General features: G+C 35.5%; 1 protein-coding gene across 1 annotated transcript in view; it reads left to right on the top strand.

Moving 5' to 3' along the window:
- The window catches only part of ADAMTS20 (ADAM metallopeptidase with thrombospondin type 1 motif 20), a 98,226-nt gene that overhangs the window by 26,190 nt on the left and 45,219 nt on the right, over positions 1–26,817 (top strand). Inside the window, exons 5-18 of the mRNA XM_086740014.1 lie at positions 911–994; positions 1,682–1,806; positions 2,725–2,765; positions 3,083–3,188; positions 4,285–4,431; positions 5,057–5,198; positions 6,556–6,660; positions 17,583–17,728; positions 19,095–19,276; positions 19,373–19,509; positions 20,667–20,784; positions 24,073–24,168; positions 25,427–25,593; positions 25,704–25,833. Coding sequence (XP_086596140.1) covers positions 911–994; positions 1,682–1,806; positions 2,725–2,765; positions 3,083–3,188; positions 4,285–4,431; positions 5,057–5,198; positions 6,556–6,660; positions 17,583–17,728; positions 19,095–19,276; positions 19,373–19,509; positions 20,667–20,784; positions 24,073–24,168; positions 25,427–25,593; positions 25,704–25,833 — 1,726 coding nt within the window. The remainder of the gene's footprint in view (positions 1–910; positions 995–1,681; positions 1,807–2,724; positions 2,766–3,082; positions 3,189–4,284; positions 4,432–5,056; positions 5,199–6,555; positions 6,661–17,582; positions 17,729–19,094; positions 19,277–19,372; positions 19,510–20,666; positions 20,785–24,072; positions 24,169–25,426; positions 25,594–25,703; positions 25,834–26,817) is intronic.

Here is a 26,817-nt window from a genome sequence, read left to right as displayed (position 1 = left end):
CTGCACCAGGAGTGAGATCATGTTGATCAATATAACATGACACCAAAAAAATTAAAATATTATTTTTCTGCTGGATCAGTTCCTTGATCCTGTTATTTTGTAGCCTGGCAGCCTGAGCACAAGCCAAAAGGGAGGAAAGCCAGTACTTCTGTGTTTAAGGGCAACTCTTATTTAGATAAGGCTGTCATTCAGTAACTTCTTTAAGCCAAATTGTAGAATTCATAAGGATGGGATCTCTGAAGCTGTTATTAAGAATGAATAAACTTTTAAAATGCTTTTATGAAGAATAACTTTCCAAGTGGTTCACTTTGATCTATGGAATTGACTCATGATTTTTACTGTCTGTCTGCAAGATTATATATAAAAATGCCTGTTGGATATGTAAATATAAATTTTATGAATGAAGAAAGAAACCTTTATATGTGTCGTGTATTTTCAATACAGGTTTACAGCTCAGTCTAGCTTCCATTAAAAGCAAGGGCAAAAACTTACTGGTTCAAAGTTGCTTTCTAAAACCCTCTAATATTTTATATATTGATTCTGTGAATCATCTGCATAAACTAGCTTATGTCTATGACAGTCACAGTAATGTTACTTTTGTTCTTTCTTTGATATTTTATCAATAAACTACATTTTACAGTGTATAACTATACTTTTTTGCACTAGCATTTCAACATGGTGTCTTAAGTGTTTGGAAATGAATATAAAATTATAGCTATTTAGATATTAAAAGCTGGGCAACTCTTTTGGGTTTGTCACAATATCCTTGGGTAGAAAGGTACAGACGGATGCATGAGATGTCTGTTGTGTAGCAACTTGTTTTTCTTTGATAGCTTGTTTGCATGACAAAAATAGATATAGTTTATCAAATTAGTTTAATGTTCTAATATTCTGACTCTTTTCTCTTTAGGTTGCTGCAATCTATAAAGATTCAAGTATTGGAAATCTTATAAATATAGTTATTGTAAAATTAATTGTAATTCACAATGAACAGGTAAGAAAAGTATTAAAAAGACTTATTTCTAATAGAAGAAACAAAATACATGAATATGCATTGTAATTCCAAAGTTTAAAATTTTTTAATTTTAAATACAAAATATTTTAACTATAAAATTTTATTTTAAAATAACAGACTAAATGTCAAATGTGAGGTTAACTGCAGAGCCTTTATTTAATGCCTGTATTTCCCCATCTCTCTATTAGGTCACCTTCTGTTGACCTAAATGGATATAAATCAGATATTGTATGAAAGCTTATGACAAACTACATAAGTTCTGGTTATACCAGAACATGACAAGGAATTGACAGCTTTTATAGAGGATTTTCAGCTCTAACAACTGTAATATTTTAAGATTGTAAGAAGTACACACTTTTCAAATACATGTTTTTGTATTTATTTGTCATAAACGTCTTGTCACTCTGTTTTTTAATATTTAACACATGGTGCATGCTGACACACATTGATTAAAATAATGAGTTCTCATGACTGATGGCTTGTGGCTAAATTAAGATCTGATCCTACAAACAAATCTGTGTGAGTGAACTCTGATGTGGAGTCCTCCTGACTTTCTTTCCATGTACAGTCATTGTTTTGCAGATAAGGAGCACAAATAACAAAGTAATAAGTGCAAGTGCATGAATATTAAAACCCTTATTTGTTTTTTGTCCATTTCTTGCTTAGGAAGGACCAGCTATTACTTTTAATGCAGCTACAACTCTTCGTAATTTTTGCTTATGGCAGCAAGCACAGAACACTTTGGATGATGCTCACCCTTCTCATCATGATACTGCTGTTCTTATCACTAGGTACAGTATCTGAAATAGCCATAATTTTTCAGCTGGATTAGACAAATGCTTCAGGTTTTTTTACACTGTTTTTTAACCATTCCACTGATACTGTTCGTAGGTAATTGAAGTGAATAAAGACTATCTTGCATTTCCCAAACCACCGATTATCAATAAATGAACAATTAGTCTGACAATGCTATGTTGGTAGCTGACCATCTGATGAACCTTTCATTAAAGACGAAGTTACTTAGACCTGAAATCATTACAAGGAAATGAAGCCTTTAACCATTGTATATATACCATACACGTGACAGGGACAGAGTGGTGTACACAATGGAATCAGCTGAAGGATACAGTCATGCTACTGATAGTCCAGGCATAATTAGAATTGCCAAAAGCTGACAAATGGAAAATATTTAAATATTAGTATGTATTTTTCCTGTACACAGATCACCTCAGTGAACGTTCTGATATTCATTCACCAAAATATATTCCCTCTTTTGCTGTTCTTTTTCATTTTTTTTCCCCAGTGTTCAGGTTGAACACACTCCAGCATTTCAGACTATTAGATATTTGTCCTGAATTTTATGTTGTTATTTGGGCAGATGGTCCACTATATAAGGTAGTTTCAAGTAAACTGCAATCTGCATGCTTTTCGGCAGCATTTCATGCTTGATCTACCTTCTGCATTGTAGAAAAATAATGTAGTATTAGAATTTTTATTCTTTGCAAGCTAGATAGAAAGCAATACTGTGAGCTTAGACTGGTGGATTTAAATTACTTCTCTCAGTAGAATGCAAATTGTTTGAATGGACTGTAAGATTAAAAATGGAGAATTAGATTTGCAGTTGCTGTAATTAATATAGCATCAGTGAAGTACTTTTAAAATGTTCTATTATTTGCTGTAATAATTTTAAATAAATCTTTTCCTTCAAGGGAAGATATCTGCAGAGCTAGAGAGAAGTGTGATACTCTTGGTGAGTTATTCTTTTTTAATCAGTATGTTTTTATAACAGAAAATATGAGAATGTCACTGTAGGGAGAAAAATCAATCACCAATAAATCAGAAAATAATGCAAAATTTAAGTCGGCTAGACAAAAAAATCAGCTTCTCAATGCGGTTCTGCCCTGGCACGTACTTTGGTGCCAGGTCATTGTTTGTTTTTTTTGTAAATTTGCTGCATGGTTGAGCCATGACTTTCAACTTGGGTTCTATCTTATTAATTTATAGAGTCGCTCCTTCTACATGAAAATTCATTATGTTAAGCTTTTATTTAAGGATTCAATTTTGCAGGTTTAGCAGAGCTAGGTACAATGTGTGACCCACTACGCAGCTGTTCTATAAGTGAAGAAAATGGATTGAGCGCTGCTTTTACTATAGCGCATGAGCTTGGACATGTGTAAGTACTATTTCCTAGCAGGTAAATTTTTTAATTTCCTTTTGAATATGACCAATTTCCAGTGATGGGCTCTGTGTTTCTAAGAGGACACAGTCTGCTATGTCCTCTTAGAAGAGTCATTATTTTTGCCCCTTGCAGTGAGCCAGCTCTGTCTACCGCCTAGAGGTAGAGAAACTGTGACTTTTATAACCTGGTTGGTATCCTGAATTATGGGACATACTGGCCATACAGCTGTTTTCTGTCCTTTTATCATATGAACTGGTTGGGGCACTGGGACGGATATCTTAGATGTGCAACATAGTCCTGTTAACTCCAGCTGCATTCTAGCCCTGATAGGAATTTACCTTTAAGAAAAGACAACTGTTAATATAACACAGAAATATTCTTCCTTGTGTTTGATCCTTTCAGAATACAATAGAGTAACACAAAGAGAAATACTTTACACAGAAAAATAAGAGGAGATGACAGCATTTTATTTTATGAAGCATACCTCATCAGTGATGGCAGAAAGGTGCTATACTCTAGCTCCATGAGGCATGCCACAGTGTAGGTAACAACAACATTACAGAGCTCAGTAGTTAGCGTGTTGATTTTCATGTGCCTGGAAGTTCATTTAGATACATGCCATTTGTCATGGTACTTAAACTGAGATATAAAATAAGATGATGTGTTAATTGCATAAATATGACGTTGATCTGCTCTGTAGTTTGTTTTCGTTACTGAATAGTAAGAGTTACAATGTGAATATTGGGGTAATATGGTATGGACAGTCTAGTGATGGCAGTTGAGGAGATGGGTTGTTTATTTAAGTGACATACTCCCAAAACACTGGAATTTTTCTGCTGAGCTAAAGAACTATGTAATTGTAAAACTCTTTCTGTGCCCAGCATTATATAATTAGGAGCATTTTGGATAAGGAGAGAGTATTGTAAAGCATTTTTAAGATACCTATTGCCATAATGTCAGATAGTCATATTATGTGAGTCCCACTAAATTTTAAGGCATTTTCAAACTCAAGCATTTGCTGCTACAACAAAGAAAGCTTCAATTAATTATTGCTGAATTTATTTTGGAGTTTGTCTGTTTTGCTTTTTAGATTTAATGTGCCTCATGATGACAGTTTTAAATGTAAAGAAGCTGGAATTAAACATCAGTACCATGTGATGGCTCCGACCTTAAATTACCATACAAGTCCATGGACCTGGTCAAAATGCAGTCAAAAATATATCACTGAATTTCTTGAGTAAGTATCAGTATAATGCTATGGTTTTGGTTTTTTTTTTTTCCCCTCCAATTTAATGTCTTTCTGAGAAGTATTTTAAAGGTGTTGTTTAAATACCATTTTTGTGTTGTTCTTAGGTTTCACCACTGACTTGTAGGGCCTCAGTCCTCCAGAAAAATACATGTATTTAACTCTTTGGATGTTTCATGACTTTGTTAAAGTTGTACTCAACATATAAAGCTAAGAATATAGTGGCATTGAATATGGTTATTGAAAATATCTTTAGTGGGATTTTTAGTAGGTCAGAATAGGCACACTTTATTTTTGGAAGTTTTTTATTTAAAAAATAAGTTAGGTATATTCTAGGCAGTACCATCTTTTTTTTCCTCTAAGAATGTGAAAATGAGAAATGACAACCAGAAAGAAAAAAATCTTCAGCTTTGTTTGGTGGATCTAATGCAAAATCCAATAAAGGAAAATCAGGTGACCTAGTTTATTTAATTAATTTTAATTAAAGTAATTATATAGGCAGGTAGGCATGCAAACCCATAACTTCACTGAGCTGTGCATATGTAAGTGTTGTATGAGTAGACTCCCAGTGAATTAAGAGCTGTTTATTCAGATTTTGTTCCTGTTCTTACAACAGTACTGGTTATGGTGAATGCCTCCTAGACAAACCTAGTGGAAGAATATATGATCTTTCCTCTCAGCTGCCTGGGTCAATGTATGATGTCAACAAGCAGTGTGAACTTATGTTTGGTCTTGGGTCACAAGTATGCCCGTATCTGGTGAGTGAACAACACACAAAGTCATGCTCAATATATACTAAAAAAATTACTGAAACATAGGTTTAGAAATGTAATCTCAGGACTTCTGGTGTTGTAAGAATTTTTATCCTGAAATCTGTCAAAGTTCAGGTGCTATTCTGTTGAAGGGTGAAGAGTTCAGTGCAGAGCATTGCAGGTCCATGTGCTAGAAATATATAGAATTAAAAAGTAGGATGCATTCATTTTGATGTGCACATCTGTGAATGTGATTATAATTCCTTTAAAAGATCTGAAGCTGCATAAGTTAAGGTTTCCTGCAACTACTGCAAGGGAATTATTTCAACACTTTCTACAAATGTTTTTGCATTGTACCTCCTATCTTAAATTAATAGATCTTTATCTGCTTCTTTGAGTGGTTTTTAAAAAAATTATAACTTGAAAGTTAATATATTAATTCAAATATTTGTCCTAAATGTTTGGGCCAAAGTTTAGATTCCCTCTATTTTGTTAAAGAGTCAAAAAATATTTTCATGCCTGTTAGAGTGTACGCTTTGTATACTTAACCAGAACATTCTTTAAATCAAAATTGGAATCTGGAAAGAAAACTTGAGTAGATTAATACTGAAATGTAGGTTGTATTTTGAAAACTTAATATGGCCAGTGCAATATAAAATAAACACAAATATAGCATTATGACTTCATTACTGTCAAGATGTCATGTAGAGTTAGATTTTGGACCAGCTTGTCCAATACCTCTACTCTTATTGCATGGCTTGTTGGAGCTGTTTAAAGGAGAGAATTTAAGATCAGATTCAGACTGAAGTAAGTGTAGCTTTTGGTGAGATAAAATGTTGTTTAGGAGGAGTCAGGCTTTATGGGAATATTGTAGAAAAGTAAAGGGGTATTCAAAGACCTGAAGATGGTTTTACTGAAGACTGCTTTGTGAATTTTGTAATCCATAAAGGTGATTTGTCCATTAAGAGCCATTTAACAATTTGAAAAGGAGACTTTCTCCTTAATTTTCTTCTTAATTTTCTAGTCAGTGAATTTTTAAGAAGAATTACAGTTAGATTTTTTTTTTCCTGGAGATTGTATGCAAACTGTACTGCATAGTATCAACCAAAACCTCTTACATACTTTTTAATTAAATTTTCTACTGTATTAGAAAATTAGATTATTTATTACTTCTAATGGGATCAGTTTCCTGCTTGGTCTTAAGCAAAATGCATCTTGGTTTTGTGGGGTTTTATCTGTGAAAAATGGTAGTACTAATAACAAACACTAAGCCCACATAGTATGAGAAAACAATACAAATATCCCAACTAATGCCTAAAATAGTTTTACAGGTAAAAAAAAAGTAATCTTGTTTTCTGTTTAGAAGCAATGCAAACGCTTATGGTGCACAAGCACAGAAGGTGTTCACAAGGGTTGTCGTACTCAGCACATGCCTTTGGCTGATGGAACAGTTTGTGGTGTGGGAATGGTAAGCCTTCGTTTGTTTCTTGGTACTTGCATATGACAAAATTGTTGATGTAGATAAGAAAGGTTAGTGCTTGCTGTGTGGCAGTACTGCACCTGTAGCATACTGATTGTGTGAACAGTATCTGCCTTACTTTATCTGCAGTTTCTCCTAGTCCTGTAATGTTGTGACGTAAATAACATAGGTTGTCTGTTCAGAATAATTATAAAAGTTTACAGATGCCACATTGATTTAAAAATAGGTGGAAGACCTCAGGGGAAAGTTACCATCTTCCCTTCTGTTATAAAAGTTCAGAATGTTCATAACAAGTAGGGTTTTTTCCTCATTAGTAGTGCTCCAGAGTTGGATTTCCTGGAAACAAGACATCCCAAAATTGTGTTTCCCCCAGTTTGTCTTGTTGAGGCTGTTTCACTGAACCAGAATGAATTCAGTATGAGTGACTTAGATACAGCAGTACACTTTTTTGAAAAGAGAAGGTCTTTGGATTGGAATCCTGATTTCAGTAGATATTTGTGCATCGTATCGGTTTCAGGCAAAACATGAAAGCATGTATCAGTACTTCTTCTCCTCCAGGAAGTGCCTTAACCACATATAACTGGCATTCATAATACTGTCTTGCCCATTGTAACATAATTCAGGGTACTTGTATCTGTTTAATGCTGAAAACCAGGAGCTCTCTTCTCACGCTCTAATGCGTAGCACTACCTGGCTGTACGAGGTATGGCTTGAATACCGTGACACATAAAAAACTAAAAATGGAAGCTGGATTTCCTATACCCTGCTTACTGGTTTATTTGGTAAAGAGTGTTTGGGTGGTGAGAGTGCAGCTCACTACTTCCTCATCTGGCAGGTTGTTTTTAAATACAGATCTTGATCTCTGTCCTTGGACGATATAACCTTTCTTGGACTGTCCATAAGGGTCATGAATGTCTAGTTAGATATAGTCAAGGCACTGACAGAACCTTGATAGAAACAGAAGTAGTGGTGGAGGCTAGTTGAATCCAGAGTTATTGTGAAGATATGAGGTTTTTAGATTGGGATTTGTATGTAGTTTAGGAAGTGAACAGAAATTAGGTGGTTGAGTTTCTTGCTGATCTAGTCTTGGACTTCTCCATGTCTCTGTTCACCACCAGGAAACAGAAGTATTTTCTTACCTGTCGGGATTATGAGAATAAATATTTCTGAGATTTTTTTACATGCTCAGATATGACAGTGATTATCTTAAGTATGACTGGTTTATTACACTGAGCTGCTTTTAATAGGTAGTGTGATTTGGCAGCCTCAGGGGAACTTTTTTTATCTTTTGCTAGTGTTATGGGTTCAAAAGTGATTAAAAAATACCTGGTCTAATTTCTTTGTATAATAGGCTGCTACATTTCACTCTGTTATTACTAAATTTCCCCCAATAACTTTTAGTCTTTACAGGTTTTTTTTTTCTTTTTCTGGATTTGGTAAGACAGTAGTAGTGAGAAATTTGAAAATACTGTCTTAATGGATAACAATTTAGTGAATAAACTGTCTCAAATGGTTTCTTTCTCTCTTGCAAGATTAGGAAAAGTTATTTGAAGGTTGCAGTGGAAGCTTTACTTGATTAAATCCTGTGTGTGCAGCTGGTGTTATAATGTTTCACCCATTTTTCAGTCAGTCACTGATCAGAAAGGAATTTCATCTTTTATATAAACTTCATATGTAATCTTTCTTCAATTGACTTGACTCTAATTTGCCAACATCAGAGGATTTCTTTTATATAAGAATACAAAAACCTATTTTATGCAATTACTGCAGTGAAACCAGTTTTCTCTAGAAAGTAAAGAGCTAATTACAGTCATTACCTCTGAAAGATGTAAGGAAGAACAGCAATTAATCTGACAAATTGTCATCTGTTTCTGTCTAAGGGCTAGCTCCTTTCAAGCTCAGTCAGCAAGTTTCTGTTGATGTTAATGGGAATAAGACATGGTGACTAGTAATTGTAATTAATATTTGCTGGCAAGCTACATAAATTTGGCATTTAATTTTTAAATTGGGCATATTTGGTATTTGCAGCATTATTGCTGTGATGAATACAGAAAAATATCTATTTAAGACATTTGTAATTTTAGTATCAGCTTTTTAAGCTTAGATTTGACATGTGAGTTTATTTTCACAGTGACCTTCAGGCTTCAGGCTGTGTGTCTCACTAATGGATCTTGCTCTGTGGACTACTCTAACAATGCTTGTATCTTTCCTTCCCCCAAAAGAAAAGAAGGTATAAATCTAATAAAATCAGATACTCTGAAGTGAGTGAGCTAACATCTTTTCCTGAGTGCCTGCACTTCCTGATGGAATATCTTCTTGCCATATGCACACATTTTGAAAGAGAATTGTGTTTTGTATGTTTCATGGTGCACACACCTGTAGAGCTCAATGACTTCTTAATATATTTAATATTAGTAGTAGGTATGGATAGCATTTTCTTAAAATTTTAAAGGGAAAATGCAGCCTAACATTTCAGTCTCTTATAGAGAATAAAGAAAATATTTTCTTGTGAATTTGAACATTTCCTGTATTAATTCTATAGAGTTAATATTATTAGTTATCTAGAATTAATATTGCTAATAATTACTACTTATTAATAAATAGAAAACTTAAACTTTTACTGTATAGTCAAATTTCTCTGAGCTGATCAAACTGTACTTTGTTCATCCTAGAGTCACCTGATTCATAAAAATGAATTCCATTTGCTTGCTGAAAATTTCTCTTCACTTTCTCTTTTTATGTATTCTGAGTGCTCAGGTCTGACAGTAGCCTATAAGTAGCACTTTCTGCTGTGTCTGAGAATAGTATCTCACTCCACTGATATTCACGTTGTGTCTCTTCACTTCAGGTGCTTTTTGTTTGCATATTTTGGTTCACAAAGATCCATAGGAAGTCTAAGCTTCTGCTAGCTCTTCTAACCTGACACAGACCTTTGCTGAAGCAGAGGATGCAGCCATTAAATTCTTTGACCTAATTGGTACTTCAGAGACCAAATGATAGTAAATATATCTAGACATGCCATATGTAAACATTTACTCATTTTGCAGTGGTTACATACCATGGGACTACATTAGTCATTGCTTGAAAGTTTCTGGTGTTCTTTTGTGAGAGAGATTGTTAAATACAAAGGTATACATTCCTGAATAGTCTTCCATAATACAGTTATATGACATAACCACAATATGTAGGTTTTATTAAAATGGCACAATGACATAAAAAATATTAAATGGCTAGTGCTTTTTTTTGTGTGTCTTGTAATCAAAGCTGGTTTGGTGTCCTTCTCTTAACCATCATCATTCTTGTTGCTCTCACGTTCCAGATAGGAGCTAATTTGATGGATGTTTAGAAAATGTGAATGACTTTGACCAGAGCTTTTAGTCCCACTTCCTTTTAGGTTTTCATGTTGTATTCTAGTCAGAAATTTCTTTGTACTGTGAAATTCCTGCAGACCAGAAGGCTCTTGGTATTTTCTGTTTGTGTTATGTTTTCAGTTGCTTTCTTTTCTTTTACTATCTGTTTCTTTTATTTTTGAGGAGACTGCTCTATTCAAGGGTTTCTATAGTGAGGAATTTACTTACGTTTATACTCTGGTGTAGTACAGAAAATTTCTCCTCACATTGACCATAGGAAGTTTTGGCTTTTTTTTTCCCTTTGTTTCTGAAATTCCAAAGAAGTGCATTTGGAGGGTGATTCAGGTTTTGGCATGTTGAATATCTTAGTTCAGATTTAAAAGCAAAACAAAACACAAAATAATGTTAGTAGTTAGAATACCTAGATTCACTAGATTTGTTTGTGTCGTAGTTCAGGCCTGATCAGGACCAGACTACACAGTTTCTCTCTCAATCCCCCCACCCTCCGAGAGAATAGGGGGAGATAATGTAAGAAAAACGGCTCGAGGTTTGAGATAAGGACAGGGAGAAAATCCTTAAAGTTATGGTCACAAGCAAAACAGACTCGACTTGGGGAAAACTATTCATTTATTACTACAAACAGCAGGATAATGAGACAGAGAACAAGATAACCTCCTTCCACCCATCCCTCTTCCCAAGCTTAACATTATCTCTACTACCTTCCTTGCCCCGAGCGGCACAGGGGGGAAGAGGGAATGGGGGTTGTGGTCAGTTCATCACGCGTTGTTTTACGCCACTGTTTCATGGTTGGGGAAAGAACTCCTCACATTCCTCCCCTGCTCTGTTGTGGGGTCCCACCCATACACCACAGTCCTTCCTGAAACTGCTCTGGCGTGGGTCATCTCTTCCACAGAGTTCAGTCTCTCCAGAACGGCTGTCCCAGCGGGCCCTCCATGGGCCACAGCCTCCTTCAGGCATCCACCTCCACTGATGTGGGGTCCTTCACGGGCTCCAAGTGGATCTCTGCCCCTCCGTGGACCTCCATGGGCTGCAGGGGGACACCCTGCTCCACCATGGTCGTCACCACGGGCGGCAGGGGAATCTTGGCCAGGAGCCGCATGACTCCTCCCCCTTTTTCTGAACTGATCTTGGCATCTGCAGCCGTTCCTCTCACAAGAAAAGTTCTTCACAACAGGCTGGCAGATGCCTCTCAGAATCTCTTCACATCATCCATCTCATCTCCTCTCCACTTCTTGCAGCCGGGCCGGACCGAGTCGGGCCCAGTTGGCTGCCTGGCAAGAGGCCAGAGGGTGAGGCCTGCAAGGCCCATGAGGCCTGCGCCTCCCCCTCTGCACCTCTGTCCCCGCTCAGCTTCTTCACATCTTCTCCTCTCTTCTTTTTTTTTCCCTTCTTAAATACGTTATCGCAGAGGCATTATCACGGAACATTCTGCTACCAATTGGCTCCGCCTTGGCCAGCAGCAGGTCCGCCCTAGGCCTGGCTGAGTCCACTGAACAAAAGGGAGCAACTTCTAGCAGTTTCCTACAGAAGCTACCACCTTAGGCCCCCCCTCACTAAACAAAACCACAACAGTTTGTAATTCTAAATCTACAGGGTTCCAGTTTTCACAGTGTGGTTGATTCACAGAAAATACTTAATCTCATTTTTTAGAGAACATAGTTAAAAGGAGTAATAAGATAGTAGTATTATGGAAGAGTATCTATACTATTATGTGTAACCAAATTGGTTACAAGTCAACTGATACACAAACTCTCCTTATGCATATCCATCTCCAGTTTACACCTGGCTTCTGTGTAATGAATTGATGCAGTTTTTAGCAGTGTAGTTGACGTGATATTCCAGTAATGGTAACTCATCTGTTGGAGTTGGTGATGCACATTGGAACCAAAAAAACACCTCCAAAGAAGAATAGTTGGTGAAACCATCTATCTTCTAGGAGTGACATTCTCAGAACATTTTTTTTTTTGTTTTTGTGAAAATAGCAGCAAAAATAACCAATAAAGTGTCTTTTTTAATGATTATTTTTTGAGACACTCAAGAGTTGCACTCTGATCCTTCCTGGATTCCTGAGCAGTACACAAATATGTCCATATTCCATTGATTCCTTGGACATTTGAAGGGACACATAGAATGTAGCTATGTGATTCTGACCCAGGCTTTTCCATGTCCTGGAGCTGGAACAAACATCAGAGAAGCCTAGAAAATGCTGTTTAACAGCAAGAAGGAATCCACATGATACAAATAACAACTTGACTGGAAAGCAAGTACCTTTATGTGTTTGAGAGAAAAATTTATCATCTCTGTTATCTGTCGATATATATTATATATTGAGCCAGTGTCTCTAAAAATATCTAGAATAGCTATTGAGTGAATTAAGATTTCCTCCTAGTTCCTTTATAGCCACATGAAGAGAGGGATACAGGGACAATTGAGACCAACAAAGAATTGCTTTGATCAGTAAAAGTACTGGTCTCTGATTCTGAAGTATGTTTGCTGTTCTTTAGTTGTAGGTTACTACCCATGTATTGATTTCTTTTAAAAATCGTTGCATTGCTTGACTACCTCATGAATGTAATACATGAAGATAGTTAATCCGAAAGAATAATTAATTATGTATATATATATATATGTAAAGTAAGTATGAAAAATTCAGATGGACTTTAACAGAGTTGGGTTATAGGGGCGTATGTTAACCATCTGTGAAGCAGCAGGAGATCTTTTGAACTGTAAAAACAGAGTAAAGTATATTTAAGGGCTTAAACCAAAAATTTGTGCTGTAAACTGGGATTTTTGTGAAATACTTTTCTGATGAGATGTGATTTCAGAAAAATTAAAACTTTTCAGTGGGAATATTTCAAGGGAAAAATAAAGTATGCATGTTTTTTGCAAGAAAAAAATTGAAAATTTTGAAAAAAATACTAAAATATCATGGGTTTTGTAGATAATGTAATCTGAGTAATAAATGTAGGTTTGTCTGAGAATCTGTGCTACAGAGACAGAGACCTGAGATGCCATAGTTACAACTTCGGTTAGACATTTCTCCAAGCTCCATTTCTTCTGTCTCATATACTTACTTTACTAACCACTCTATCTTTGCTGTTGTTGTATGCTCTAGGTCTCACTTCTTGGCTTGATTCTTTGAGCAACGTGCTTTCTCGACTCTGCATATTATAGGAAGAAGATGGGGAGCAGGCATAGATCTAAGGTGCAGCAAAAAGTTTCCTTACATCCACTTGCAGCAGACAAGGCAGAGAGGTCTGTAGCAGTACATTCATTCAAAGGAATAATAGGAACACCTCATAGACATAAATACAGCCAGAAACAGCTCTGAGATTTGTGGACTTTGGCATTCATTTGAGTGGATGGTCTTATCTTCACTCCCTGCTCATGCGGTTATGTGCTGAATCTATGTGACTTCTATGTTTCATATTCCTTTCCCAACTCTATGTGATTGGAATCTACTTTGAGACAGTTTATGCTCAGATGTCAACTACAGGCCAGATGCTTTATAATGAACTGGTCTTGTGCTGCAGCACTACATTTACTGTTTATCTGTCTTGTGGCACCAGCTGTGCCCATTTTCCTTTCCTGCGTTAAATCCATTACAACTTTCTCTTCCTGTGCTATTCACTGGCTCATAGTAATTCTCAAGACCCTGTCTGGATATCACGAGTGAAGAAATTGTATTTTATAAGGCAAAAAGAAATCCGAACAATAAAATTGGGTATTTGGAAGACAAAATACAGACCATCATGTCCACTTATGCAATGCTTTGTCCTTTTCATTTTCTCCCCATACCTGTCTTCAGTGTTCAGTCATCTTCTTTCCTTTTAGAAGCAACAGCAGATGCCACTAGCATCCATGGAAATATGCTGGTGTCTGGAAACAGATGAATAGTTTTTCCTGTGCCTCCCTTTCTCCTACATGGGGCTCCAGCGTGTGTAACTATGTCCTCATACAGTGAGCATCAGTGTTTCAGTCTTTGCCCCGAGATCTTCAAAAACCATGTGTATCTCAGAGTAGTCTGGAAAATACAGGCAGTAAGAATGAACTTGGAGTCCTTTTGCTGCTGTGAGTCATACCAGGCTATATGTGAAATACTTGATTTCAGAAAAGCTCTAGTCCTGTTCTGCATGCATCTATCACTCTCCTTGATTCAGTTGAAATCAGGCATAGCCTGGCAATTAATGCTTTAATAATTTATTTTAAAAATTGCTTTCCTGGAAATTTAGCAAGTTCGATAAGCAATGAGATAGGTTGGAAGTACCTGAAATCAGTTTATCAAATCATAGTTTAATCCACAGGCAAGAGTCAAACTGCTTATTATAAGTAGGTGATTAATAAATACAAATCTGGGTACCTGTAGGTTCATTGATCCCAAATTTGAACGATTAACCCTCCCTCTCATCTCTGAAGATATAATAATTACATGTGGATTTGGGTCAGAATTTCTGCCTTTTTGATAGAAAACCAACTGTTGGCCTCGGCTAAAGCAGAGTTGCCACTTGCTGCAATCAATGTGTTTGGAATTAAGAGTGATAACCACTTTATATGATGCATACATTACATTTACCATATCAAATGCAGGGAAAAAATTGTTAGCAATTAAGCTTATAAAAGTTCTGTATATCATAGTATCCTCAGTGAAGCAGTGACTTAAGAAAGCACAGAGGAACATCTGGAATGTCTCTGGTGCTGTTGTTTTCCACTGTGACTTCATCATGTTGCTTCTGTAGGAATGCAGCAGAATAATAGCTGAGACAAGTTTGTTGAATAAGCTATTGAAATCCCAGATGTGAACATATGCTTTGCATTCTTATGGATCAAAATAATGCTGTTGTGGGTATAAAATTTCATTTTGCAGTTCTGGCTTTTCCTGAAATCTCCCTTCAAGTAAATGTGTTCATGGATGACAGAAGAACCTAAACTCTAGGTGACTGTCCCATATTTGGATGCAGTATACATTTTGTGAAGGGGGATTTAGAATCTTCAGCCTATAGTAGTAAAGAGTTATTTCCTAAGATGCTAATAGCAGTTCTTGAAAAGGCAAATTCGTAAAGTTTCCTCATGTTTACCTTATGGCTGTACTATGTAGAAGTCTACCTTTTATTGCTAGGTGCGAGATGCTAGGTACTAGAAGATTTGGGTACAAAGGTACCCTAAGGGCATCTTGAAAAAAGTAATAAAAAACAAACACTAAGCACTGCAGTGAGAAATGGTATGCAGATGTGCAGTGAAATAATGGTGTCTTTGGTGTTAAGTTTAAGCATTAGCCTTAGCATCAAGCAAGTGATGATCTGGCCAATTTGCTGGACCATTTAAATGGTTGTATGACAAGATCTAGCTTTTGTTCTGTGTTTGGTTTGGGTTTGAAAATCACTTTGAATAGTTATATTCTTAGAGGAAGGCATTCGGGGCTTAAAAGATACGGCCCCTGTGCAAGAGCTGGTGTGACCAAGAATTATACAGGCAGGCAATTTTATTGCCAGGTTCGATTAGGAACTCAGGCGGAACTCAGAAAGGAGAATCTGATACTGTGCAAATTCCTCTTTTGAGAGGAAAATGATTGTTAGCATATGAGCATAAGTATCAATATATTAAAAGCACATACTAATTAGGAGAAAAAATGCTTCTAGAAATTATTTTATGCAGTGATAAAACCACTGAAAAACACTTGAGTTTTGTGTCATTTAGGTATATTCAGAAAGATTGCACACATCATTTCTATGTGTGCAGCAAAATTTATGTTAATTGATAGTTCCTACATACCATCTGAATAGCTATTGAGAAATTCTATGTAACATCTATATTAGTTTTAAGAAGAGGTGGAATCCTTGAATTATTTTATCTTTTGTTTATCTTATATGCTGAGACTTTAGTTACCAAAACCTTTCTAGACTGTAAGGTAATTCAAAGCTAGTTTGTGTCACAGAGAGCAGAGAGGCAAAGCCTGAGATTCATAAATAACAAGCAGATGAGTTGATATAATCTGTTCTGATTGTTCTAGTGACATGTAGGTACAGCAGGGAAGAATGGAATAAGCCATTCCCTGTCGATACAAGTAGGAGAATCACTCCTGACAACAAACCTAATGATCAGTCTAATCCTGAGTCTGCAAACAGTCATCCAAAATAAAGAATTCTCTCCATTGTGTATGAGCACTGACCTCATGTAGTCCATCCTGCCCAGTGTCTTGTCTCCAGGTGTGGGCAGTCTTTGATACTTCAGAGGGTGTTTGGAGTCAAGGACAAAGTTCAGGACACATTATCCACATAGAAATCAGCAGGAGACTTAGTGCTGACATTGTAGTACCTTGTAAGTATTCTATTTTAGTATGTAAACTATTGTGCTGTGTTGTTATCAAATATACCACTTGGGATTTTCTAAAGCATACAAGTGAATTAGAATTCCAGCTGCCATAGGTCATCAATAGGATTAGTGCTGGTAATTCCTGCAGGTTCTTTGGAAAAAGTCACACATGCACCAATCATAAGATTCTCATTTAGACTTTTTAGTCATGTACTGAAGTGGATAAATATTTGCAGAGTCAGGAACTTAGTAAATACTTAGAAGCAAAAGACTGATCACTTGATTCTTCTGAAAAATATAGCTAGTAATTACAACTTTCTATAAATAATAACAGTTTAGAGATGTGGGGTGGTGAACTCTCACAGCTGACATGACCACAATTAGTCTTGCAATCTTTATGTTCTTAATAACGCAAATCCCATCAGATTAAATGAAACTTGCACCTTTATGTAAACTTTTAGTTGGAAATAGGTAGTTCTTCAGCAGGAATAAAATCTGAAGTAACACAGTAGACATTGCAATGTAATATCTTGCTTTAAGAATTATTATTTCTTTATCTATTAATTCAATTTTAATGGTAATAGTAAATTTGTTAAATTAGTAGTAAATATAGAATTATTGTAAAATAGAAATTAATTAAAATGTGAAATATTTTACACCTGTTGTTGTCAACGTGAAATCCTGAGTTTAAGCATTATTCTATGGCGTCATCTTGCTTTAGTATAAACTAGGTCTTAAATACTTCGCTGCTTTTCCCGAACAATCTCACGAGATATTTAGCTTTCAGGGTGCTCAAAACACCCTGAATATCTTGGTGGCTTGTTAACATAACTTTTTACTTTTTGTATCTGCATGAATTTCCAAATTAAAATGGAAGAATCTCATACATAAAAGATGACTGTAAATCTACTTTTGAAGTTTGTGTATGAAAATATATCAGGAATTCAAGATCAGGATTTTGAGATTCTTATATAGGCATTTGAGTAAAGTGACAAGACATAAAAATGTATTCAGCATCTAGTAGCTTTCCTAGAGAGCAAAGAACTCTAGACAGAATTTTTGAAAATATGACTACTGGGTAAAATATCTTAAAGGAATTTGAGTATTTTAGAAAATGTCCAGACCCAGATTAAGATCAGTGAGCTCTTAAATTTTGTTCTTTCTGTGCCTAAAATATACAGTAACCTTTTGCTTGACTTATTAATTTTATTTTGTTTGTCAACTGCACAGCACTGCCGCCATGGAATTTGTGTGAGCAGAGAAATGGAGATGCGTCCTGTAGATGGAGAATGGGGACCGTGGGGACCTTATACCTCATGTTCAAGAACTTGTGGAGGAGGAATCAAGAGCACCACCAGGCTGTGTGATAGACCAGAGTACGTTTTTAATTGTGTTTTACATTAGTGCCTAATGAAGATACTACAACATAATGGATTGGTTGAAAACAAAATGAAGGTATTGTGGGTTGTGCAAATTAGTTCAAAGCACCACTAAAAAAATGCTTACTTCAGCCATGTTTGAAAAGAGAGATAGATCTACACACTGTAATACACAGAGAACTTCTAGATTACTCTTATCTCTCAGCTACATCATTCATACTTATAGATATTTCTAAAGACTTATTTTGGCAGTCTTTTTTTCTAGCTTTACTCTAAGTGCTCAGGGTTTTCTTTAAACAGTGAGATGCTGTCTCACTGGAGTAAAAGCTGCAACAGGAAATAGATGTATTCCCTAGTAATCTTCTTAGTGAAACACTCGATTTGCTTTGATTTTTCACAACATCACCACCAGTAACATTCATAAGGAACACTGGTTACAACAGTCTCATTTACAACTTAACCATTATAATGATCAACTTACATTGATGGAATAATTCAATGTGGGTTTTGATCTCTATAATAAAAGTCAATGAGAACTTTACCCTTAACATCTCCAGAAGCAGAACCATAGCTGCAACCTGGGTAGTTTCAGGGTTTTTCTAGGAAGTCATGTCATCTTATCAGTGGGATAAATGAACCTCAATCAGATGACCCATATTTTCTCTGAGTAAGAGGCAGTAGGCTAGATTCCCATTAGATATGCCTTTGTCAGTCTGTAGTAACTGATAGTATCAATATACCATTGTTTTATTATTTTTTTCCTTCTCAGGAACCTACTAATACTGAATTATTGTGTAGCATGGTTTATAACAGGAAATGTATTTTAGACTTTACAGTAAATAGGGTGTTTTCCACAATTTTCACTTTTTAGTTCTTTTGATCCCTAAAATGGAAACCAATGTTAGGACTACAGAAAAGAGTGTGTCAGCTCCTAAATATTTCTTCTTTCTTTGTCACTCTGTAAAATAGTAATTTCAGATTACTGAGGGAGGTGCTGCCTCTGTAAAAACAGGGCTATAATCTCAGCTAAATTGATAAAAGCATTAACGTTAATAATGCTTTTTCCCAGACAAAATAATTACAACTGTAAGAGAGATAAAAAGTAATAGATGTTAATAAACATCAGTAGCTTGATAACCACCTATCTCAGCAGTAGTATTTTACGTGGACTTTTTATTTTCTTCACTTGGGCATAAATGTATGCAGAGTGCAATAGAAGATAAGAGTGTGTGTGGTAAAGTCAGTAACAGACAGCAGAATGTTGTGTGAGGTTTCCCCTTTAGATCAGTGGCTCAAGCCACTTCTCATGTAAAACAGTAATTTTAGAAACTGAGTGTGTTTTACATTTACCTATTTTTCTTAGACCAAGAAATGGAGGAAAGTACTGCGTTGGCCGCAGAATGAAATTTCGGTCATGTAATACTGATTCATGTCCAAAAGGCAAAAAAGATTTCCGGGAGCAACAGTGCTCTGAATTTGATGGCAAACACTTCAATATCAATGGTCTTACGTCTGCTGTTCGCTGGCTTCCAAAATACAGTGGTAGTAAGTAATTATAATTTTTCTCAATTAATGAAATGAAAGTGTTACTTTAATTAACATTTTAAAACAGACAAGAAACCTGTTGGATTTTCTTTCCAGTTTCTATGAAAGATCGCTGTAAACTTTTTTGCCGAGTTTCTGGAACAACTTCCTACTATCAGCTGAAGGACAGAGTTGCTGATGGTACTCCCTGTGGAGCAGAAACCAATGACCTTTGTGTTCAAGGCTTATGCAGGGTATTTAAATCTAAACTTATTAATTATTAAAATCAATTTTAACAGATGGTAAAGTAGATATTAAATATTCATCCAAATAACCATTACTGAAAATGTGTAAAGCAAGATGTTTTGAATTTACTTAAGTCAATTTTAATCCAAACCAAATTAAAGATTTAGAACAGGAGGCAATTAAGTGAAGAACATACAGTTGGATCTGAAGACCCACAGTCTTTCCTCATTAAGCCTCATATGTGAGAGAGTTAATATTGTCCAAGTGAGCAGAGAGAAACTGATCCAAAATTGGCATAAGGGGAGGAAAGAAGCATGCTGTGTGTTTATTACCGACATTTTTCTGCTATCAAAGAAGTAAAAAAGTAGAAAGTATGAGGGTAGATAGAATATGCCTGTATTATTTCATTGCAAAAATCAAGAGAAACTGACCCTTGAAAGGGATAATTTCAGTATTCTTTGCTTAATAGCAATTATGGAAGTGCCACAAGATTTTGTTTGGAGAAGCAATATGCTATGTTATAACAACTCAAGACTTTTTTGTCAAGCCCAGCTTGTTTTGCTAATTGCAATGAAACCGAGTAAATTCAGAATAAGGAGAAAATGTTGCCTTTTTTGTAGTGTTGAATCAAAAGGAAAGAAGAAGTGCCAGAGAATTGTCCTGTTTATCATAATTTTTTAGAAAAGGAAATTTAAGTAAAGATACATAAACAAAAATTTTGCTTCTATTAGTTTAACCAGCATAGTCTACGTGTATTCCTTTGCTTCTTTTGCAGTAATGACGGACTTTAAAAGAATTGATGACCATGTACACATACATACTGCTTTTAGGATTCCAAGACTTTCTAAAGTAAATGTAACTTCAAATTTATACACTATCTTGATTTTTTAATATAAAATCTTTCCATACTGTTATGTATTCTTACACAGTTTTTGACATATTAAGCGTATTTGAATTGTATGTTCTTAGTAGAACAGCACTATTGTTTTTTGCCCTTACATCACAGCACCCAAAAAACATAAAAGGCTTTTCATGAATTGCCAAGGAAGACCAGATATATACAGTGAATAAGAATATTTTTGGGGAGTGGGAAGCTTACATTGTTTGTTTTCATTGTTTTCATTGGGCTGAATGACACAGGGTGATTGTATTTTTTTTTTTGTAGCAAGCAGGCTGTGATCACGTCTTGAATTCCAAGGCAAGGAGAGATAAATGTGGAATCTGTGGTGGTGATAATTCTTCATGTAAGACTCTTGCAGGTACTTTCAACAGTGCTCGTTATGGTAAGTTTGTTTGATTTTTTTAAAAACCTTAATGCACATTTCACTATGACTTAGAAATTATGTTTTACATTTGAGGAAGTGGGATTTCAGTCTATGTTCATTAAGGCCTCTGTCAACAAAAAATATCTCTGATTTTTCAGGCACATGTGCCCTCTCAAGGATGCAGAAGCAAATGCTGCGACACACTAACCCTTTCAAGGGAGGGAAAAAAAAATCAATCTACTCTAAGGTCAAAACAAAAGACACAAATAAGATATGATGAGTGTAAAAGTACTTTAAAAGTAAGAATGCTTCCTGCTTTGCACTTTGCATTCTCTCATCTGAAACTATGCAGCTGAGTGACTTATTCCAATGTCTCCTTTTGGTTGTGTAAAGAGATGGCAAGAAGTCTGTGGTGTGAGCAGCTGATGAGATTCATTTTTTCCTATAGTTAAAAAGATAGCTTGTGAAATGTGAACCTTCTCTTTGCAGAGAACGTGGGCAGCAAAATTTAGTTTTTTCCTCTGTATTGGCATGTAGAGAGTGAGAAACTTCTGAATAACCCTGGTAATTCCTATTTCTTTTATGTCTCAAATAGAGCTAATAATAGTTCTTCTGTATGTAGTCCTTTCTGGGAAGTATGGAGAGACTATTGTATGTGTGTAGCAGTGCAGTTAAGTAGTTAGAGCACAGAACATAAGGATAGACGTCTCCAGGTTAATATCAGATTCCTAAAGGCTCCTTCATGCCGCTTCACTGGGTGACAGAGACCACAGGCGAAGTGAAAATGATACCTGGAGAGCTGCCAGATAGGATCTTCATAGAACAAAGAACTTTCTGGTTGAAGAGGAAAATACGCCCAGTATCCTGTTGGAGTTGTTTTTTTTTTCCTAGCAGAGTGCTTGCGCCAAGCAAAATGACCAAAAAAACTTAAAGGTGTGATACAGCTAGACTTCCCATTCAAATACACTTAACTTTTCTTGTGTCTCTCCTGAGAAGTTGGAAGAAGGCACAATCAGCTATTAGAGACTGAATTTCTGAACATGTGGTCAAAATACTGAAGGAAATAAATGTATTTTGATAATTCTGTATAAAGGACTGTCAGTGGTTTTGTTTTCCACCACTATGAAAGGTCTTTTTGCTTATAGATAGCACATGAATTCTGCCACAAATACCTTTGATAAAACTGACCGTTACATGAAAACGCCATTTATACTAATACAGTTCAGACTGTCACTCTCTGCTGTTCATCAGACTTATTCGCTTCTAATTGAAGCTGGAGGGGAAAAAAAGCCCCCACATTTTAGGATGAGGAAAATCTTTATTATTTTAGTTTTATATTAGTTGAATGTTTTAATTATGTTTGAATTTTTGGAATTATAGCATATAAAAATGACACTGAATTATACTACTGGACAGTACGCTGTATATTTGGATTATCACTCAAGTGTGCTCAAGTAGGAGTGCAGCAGCAATGCAAACAAGAGCTGATCACTAAAACTTCAGTATCCGTGGGAGGCCTATGACATACCTAGGCTCATGACTGAAAACATTGTCTGAGGAAATGTTCTTTTCAGAAAAAGTTATTCTGAAGTTATTCACAAGATAAGTATGCCAAAGTCTGTGCACTTGGTCTTTTTCTTTTAACTTCACCTGGTACCTTTCCATACTGACATGAGTCATTTTACTAAGGCAGAATTTGGAATTAGACAACAGCAGCCAGTGGTACGTGTTTGTATTCGTACAGTTATAATGTTGTCATTAAGTGTTTAAACAGTAAGGAAACAATCATCAGAAATTCATTACAATGAAATACTAAGTTACTTGGCTCCCAGTTTAGGAAATGGTAATCTAATTATGTACACATAATTATTATGTTGGCTATTACTATTGCATCAAATGAGAGTATAGGAGGATATCCTGGAAAATGGTAATTCTCAGTGCCTTAGTATGTGATCTATTCTTTGTATCCTTGACAACATGCTATGAGTTTCCTCTCCTATTTTGTCTTCTGTCATTCTATTATCACAAGGTTCTCAGTGTGTGAGATGAGGGGCTTTTTTGAGTGTATTTTGGTTTTCTTCCCAATATGTTGGAAGATTGACCAAACGCTGTGTATTTATCCAGAGCATGCAGCATGTCAATTTGCAATTGCAGTGCTGCCCCCAGCTGGTAAATGTGATGGATCTGTGCTAAGATTAAATGTTCACTTAAATACATGACATAGTTTTAATAGATTAAAAGCACTGGGAAATTAATGAATGATGACATTGAAAAGAATATTGCCATTTAAATTTTTACACACAGAGGTCAGTCAGCTAACTAAAGTTAAATCACGTCAAGACTGTTAAACACAGCAAAATAAGTGGAAAAGTTAGCAAAGATTACAGTAATGCTTCAGATTGCACGTTTGTGTTTATTATTTGTTTGCAATGTTTGCCATACTCAGGTTTTCTTAGACATAAGAATCCTTTTGAATTTGTGATTAACATTTGTGAGAAACAGCTTTTTTTTTTTTTCTTTAACCTATGCTTATGTGCAGAGCAACAGTTCTAAAAAGTAGATCTTGATGCACCTTATTTTGTTGCCTAATAACAAGGCTACTGTAATAGTAGTTGGAGATATTACAGGAGATGATAACTCATTTGTGAGGCATTTGTATTTTGAAGGGAGCACAGTAAGGTAACATTTTAAAGTAGCAGAATATGGATGAAGCATGGCTAGTTTATCTGATGTATATGCCTTTGTGTATGGCCTGCAAAACTGCAATATTTGAGTATTTAGGCCTCATTCTTTAGCGTACTGTCATGAAATACTCTTGTGAGATAGAGAAAAGCTAACCTAATTGTATACAGGGAGTGGAGATACTTCATGTTAAGTGATTTATTCAGACTTGTATAAAAGTTTTGTGGTTAAGTTGTGAGAAGCCACAATGTTTCCTGAGTCCTGCTTGATATACTTGACTGCTTTCTGGAGTAGCACTGCTCTATAGAGATTTTCCTGAGTAGGTTGGAGTCACATTATTGGTAAAGAATTTAATTTGTATTTCTGAATATAGGAATGAATTTTAATGAGTTACAAAAATAAAGGTTCAGTTTAACTGATTAAAGAACAAAACAATAAACAACAACAAATACATTTAATATGTATGAAGATACTCACATTTCCTTCCTAAAACATGAGGACATTCAGCAGTAGTCGTCACTGGTGCACTGTAGTGTTTTGTGAATAAAACTAGCTAAAAGTATGTTATTTACTAGTATTTGACTATTTTTGTATATAATTAATTTGTGAATAATTAAATTGCAGGTTACAATGTTGTAGTAAACATTCCCAAAGGAGCAACAAACATTGATATTCGACAGCACAGCTACTCAGGGAAACCAGAAGATGACAACTACCTTGGTAAAAGCCTCCTGTGTATAACATTGATGGATAGTTTTTGTGGTCTTGCCAGAGGTCTGCTCCAGATGTATATTATCAGAAGTCTGATAAAGTCTTTAGGGCAAACATCTGATTACATTGTGTCATCATTTACCTGATTCTCTCTGTAGATATAGTTTTCAGAAAAATAAGTGAGTTGTTGTTAGGTTTCTAATTCTTAAGCATGTGTGCTCATTTGTCAGAGAATAGGGATTATAGCACATTGCATCATTTTGCCAATTTTTTACTTTGCTGTGGCAATGTTAATTAAAACTCCAGAAGTGAACTCAGGAATAATGCAGATATTTGTGGTTTTAGATCTTGGAAGCATACACTTTGTTTATAAATGAAGCAGTCTGATCTTCAGCAAATTCATCAGTTGTCTCACGTTTCTCTTTTTTTATCATGTCTGAGTGTAAAGATCCCATGTCAATAGATTTGCAAGCGTGTGACAGGAACAAAGAATTCATAAGCACATTGTACCAAAAAGTCTTGGTTGTTCTATTTCACAGTACTTATATTATAGCTGAAGTGCCTGAGAGAATATTGGTGCATATTTTCCTTCTGTCTCGTCTTCCATTACCATCCTACTCAAACTTAAGAGTTTTCAGAATGTTTTCCTTGCCACCTGTTGCCCTGTTGTTGCACATGCATCTCACAGGACACAGAAACAACCCTCACCCCTGACACTAGCTACCATTTAAAATGTAGTAATGCCTGAATAGCATGCCTTTACCAAACATTTTACTTTATTTTTAAATTTAATTTTTAACTTGTTGTCCATCTTTATTATTGTAAATTGGTCATTATATTAAATTATTATTATGAATGCTTAATAATTTTACTTTCTTTTTACTTTAAAATTTACTTTTAAAAGCCACTTCACTAAAAGTAGCTGTAGTAAATACAAGAATGTAGATTGTAGAACAGGCCAGAAATACAGATAATTATTGTTTCCTTCTACAGTAGCAGAACTGTAGAACAAAATTAAAAGTAATGACTGCAGTCAACCCTTCAGCAGAACAAATATTATTAAAGTATGACAGCTGCTCAGGTGAAAGTTACTTATTGCTAGGATTGAATTAATGCATTAGAAAGTGTTTGATAAAACTTTAAAGTACTACACATGGACTAAAATAAAGCTACGTGTTGATGAGAAGATATATTATTAAGAGTTTTTATTGATAGAACCTTTTAATTAAATAGATGCTTTATTTCCAATGTTTTATTTTACTTATAGCTTTATCTGATATTCATGGAAATTTTATCTTGAATGGAAATTTTGTTGTAAGCATGTCAAAAAGAGAAATCAATATACAAGGAGCCATTTTTGAGTACAGTGGTTCAAACAGTACGATAGAACGAATTAACAGCACTGATAGAATCGAAGAAGAGCTAACCTTACAGGTGCATGTTTACTTTTTTCATAAGTTTGAAAATTCGCTACATGATCATTATGTTCATAATGTTTATGTTCAAATTAACTGAAAAACAGCTATTGTTTTATCTCAATTAAGGTTTTGTGTGTAGGGAATTTATACAACCCTGATGTGCGTTATTCATTCAATATCCCAATAGAAGACAGAAGTGATCTGTTCACATGGGATCCTTACGGACCATGGCAAGACTGCAGCAGGATGTGCCAAGGTACTGTGAATTTTTCTGTCACCAGAACCAAAGACCTGGTGGCATTTAGGAATAAACTAATCTTATAGTACTCAGATTTTTCACCTGTACTTGTAAGGAAGAAACTCACCACTCAGTAAACACTAGATGCACAGAGCCTTTAAGGGCAGAATGGCTTCTGATTTTGTTTTGTTATTTCCAGTATTTATGCAATGCAATTCTTCATTCAAAGCTACATTTCTCTTCCTTTCTTTTGTAGCCGTAGAAGTGGTTTATAAAAAAAAACTTTGAATCGAGTCTAGTGCATTATTGTGTATCTACTAATATGTATTAGGCTTCCATTATCCTATTTCCAGATGGTCACTGATTTGTCTAGTATCTTTCATATATGTATATTTGTCTTCTTTGGTTATCTGCTACATGGGGTGAACCTACTTAAAGATACATTTTACAGTTTTTTAACTGTTCTTCTATAGGCTATTCCAGTGTAAAAATAGAACTGCAGTATGTATGAAGTGTATATATAAAGTGCACATACACAGATTTTTAATAGATACTCCTGTTAGTAGGTGCCAGAAATGCCTGTAGATATGTGATGATGAGTTTCTTCTGGTTCTGAGTGAGGCTGTAGACATGCTGATGTGCTAAAGAAGCAGAGCATCTATCAGCCATGGCACTTCTCCCAGCACTCCAGATCTTTTAGGTACCCTATGATCAAATTTTGTGCTTCCTTAAAGTCAAGGATCACAACCTCAAAGTTAACATGGTGGCTTGAAAATGTGGTAATTAGCAAAGGACAGACATGATGCATTTGGAATACTTAGCCTGATGAGTAAATGGACTGTTGCACTTTTGCAGTTTCCGGAAGCCGATATCCTCCTGAGACCACTGCAGTACAGCTGAGAGATGGCAGGGGTGACTGGGACAAGGTTGTTCTCCACTTGGAATTTAGTCAGCTGCACAAAGCAGCGCATTTGTGCAGAATCTGCTGTATACAATGATTAG

The sequence above is a fragment of the Chlamydotis macqueenii genome, chromosome 1, assembly GCF_036417535.1.
Source record: "Chlamydotis macqueenii isolate bChlMac1 chromosome 1, bChlMac1.mat, whole genome shotgun sequence".
Lineage (NCBI taxonomy): Eukaryota > Metazoa > Chordata > Aves > Otidiformes > Otididae > Chlamydotis > Chlamydotis macqueenii.
This window is presented reverse-complemented; position numbering and strand designations above follow the sequence as displayed.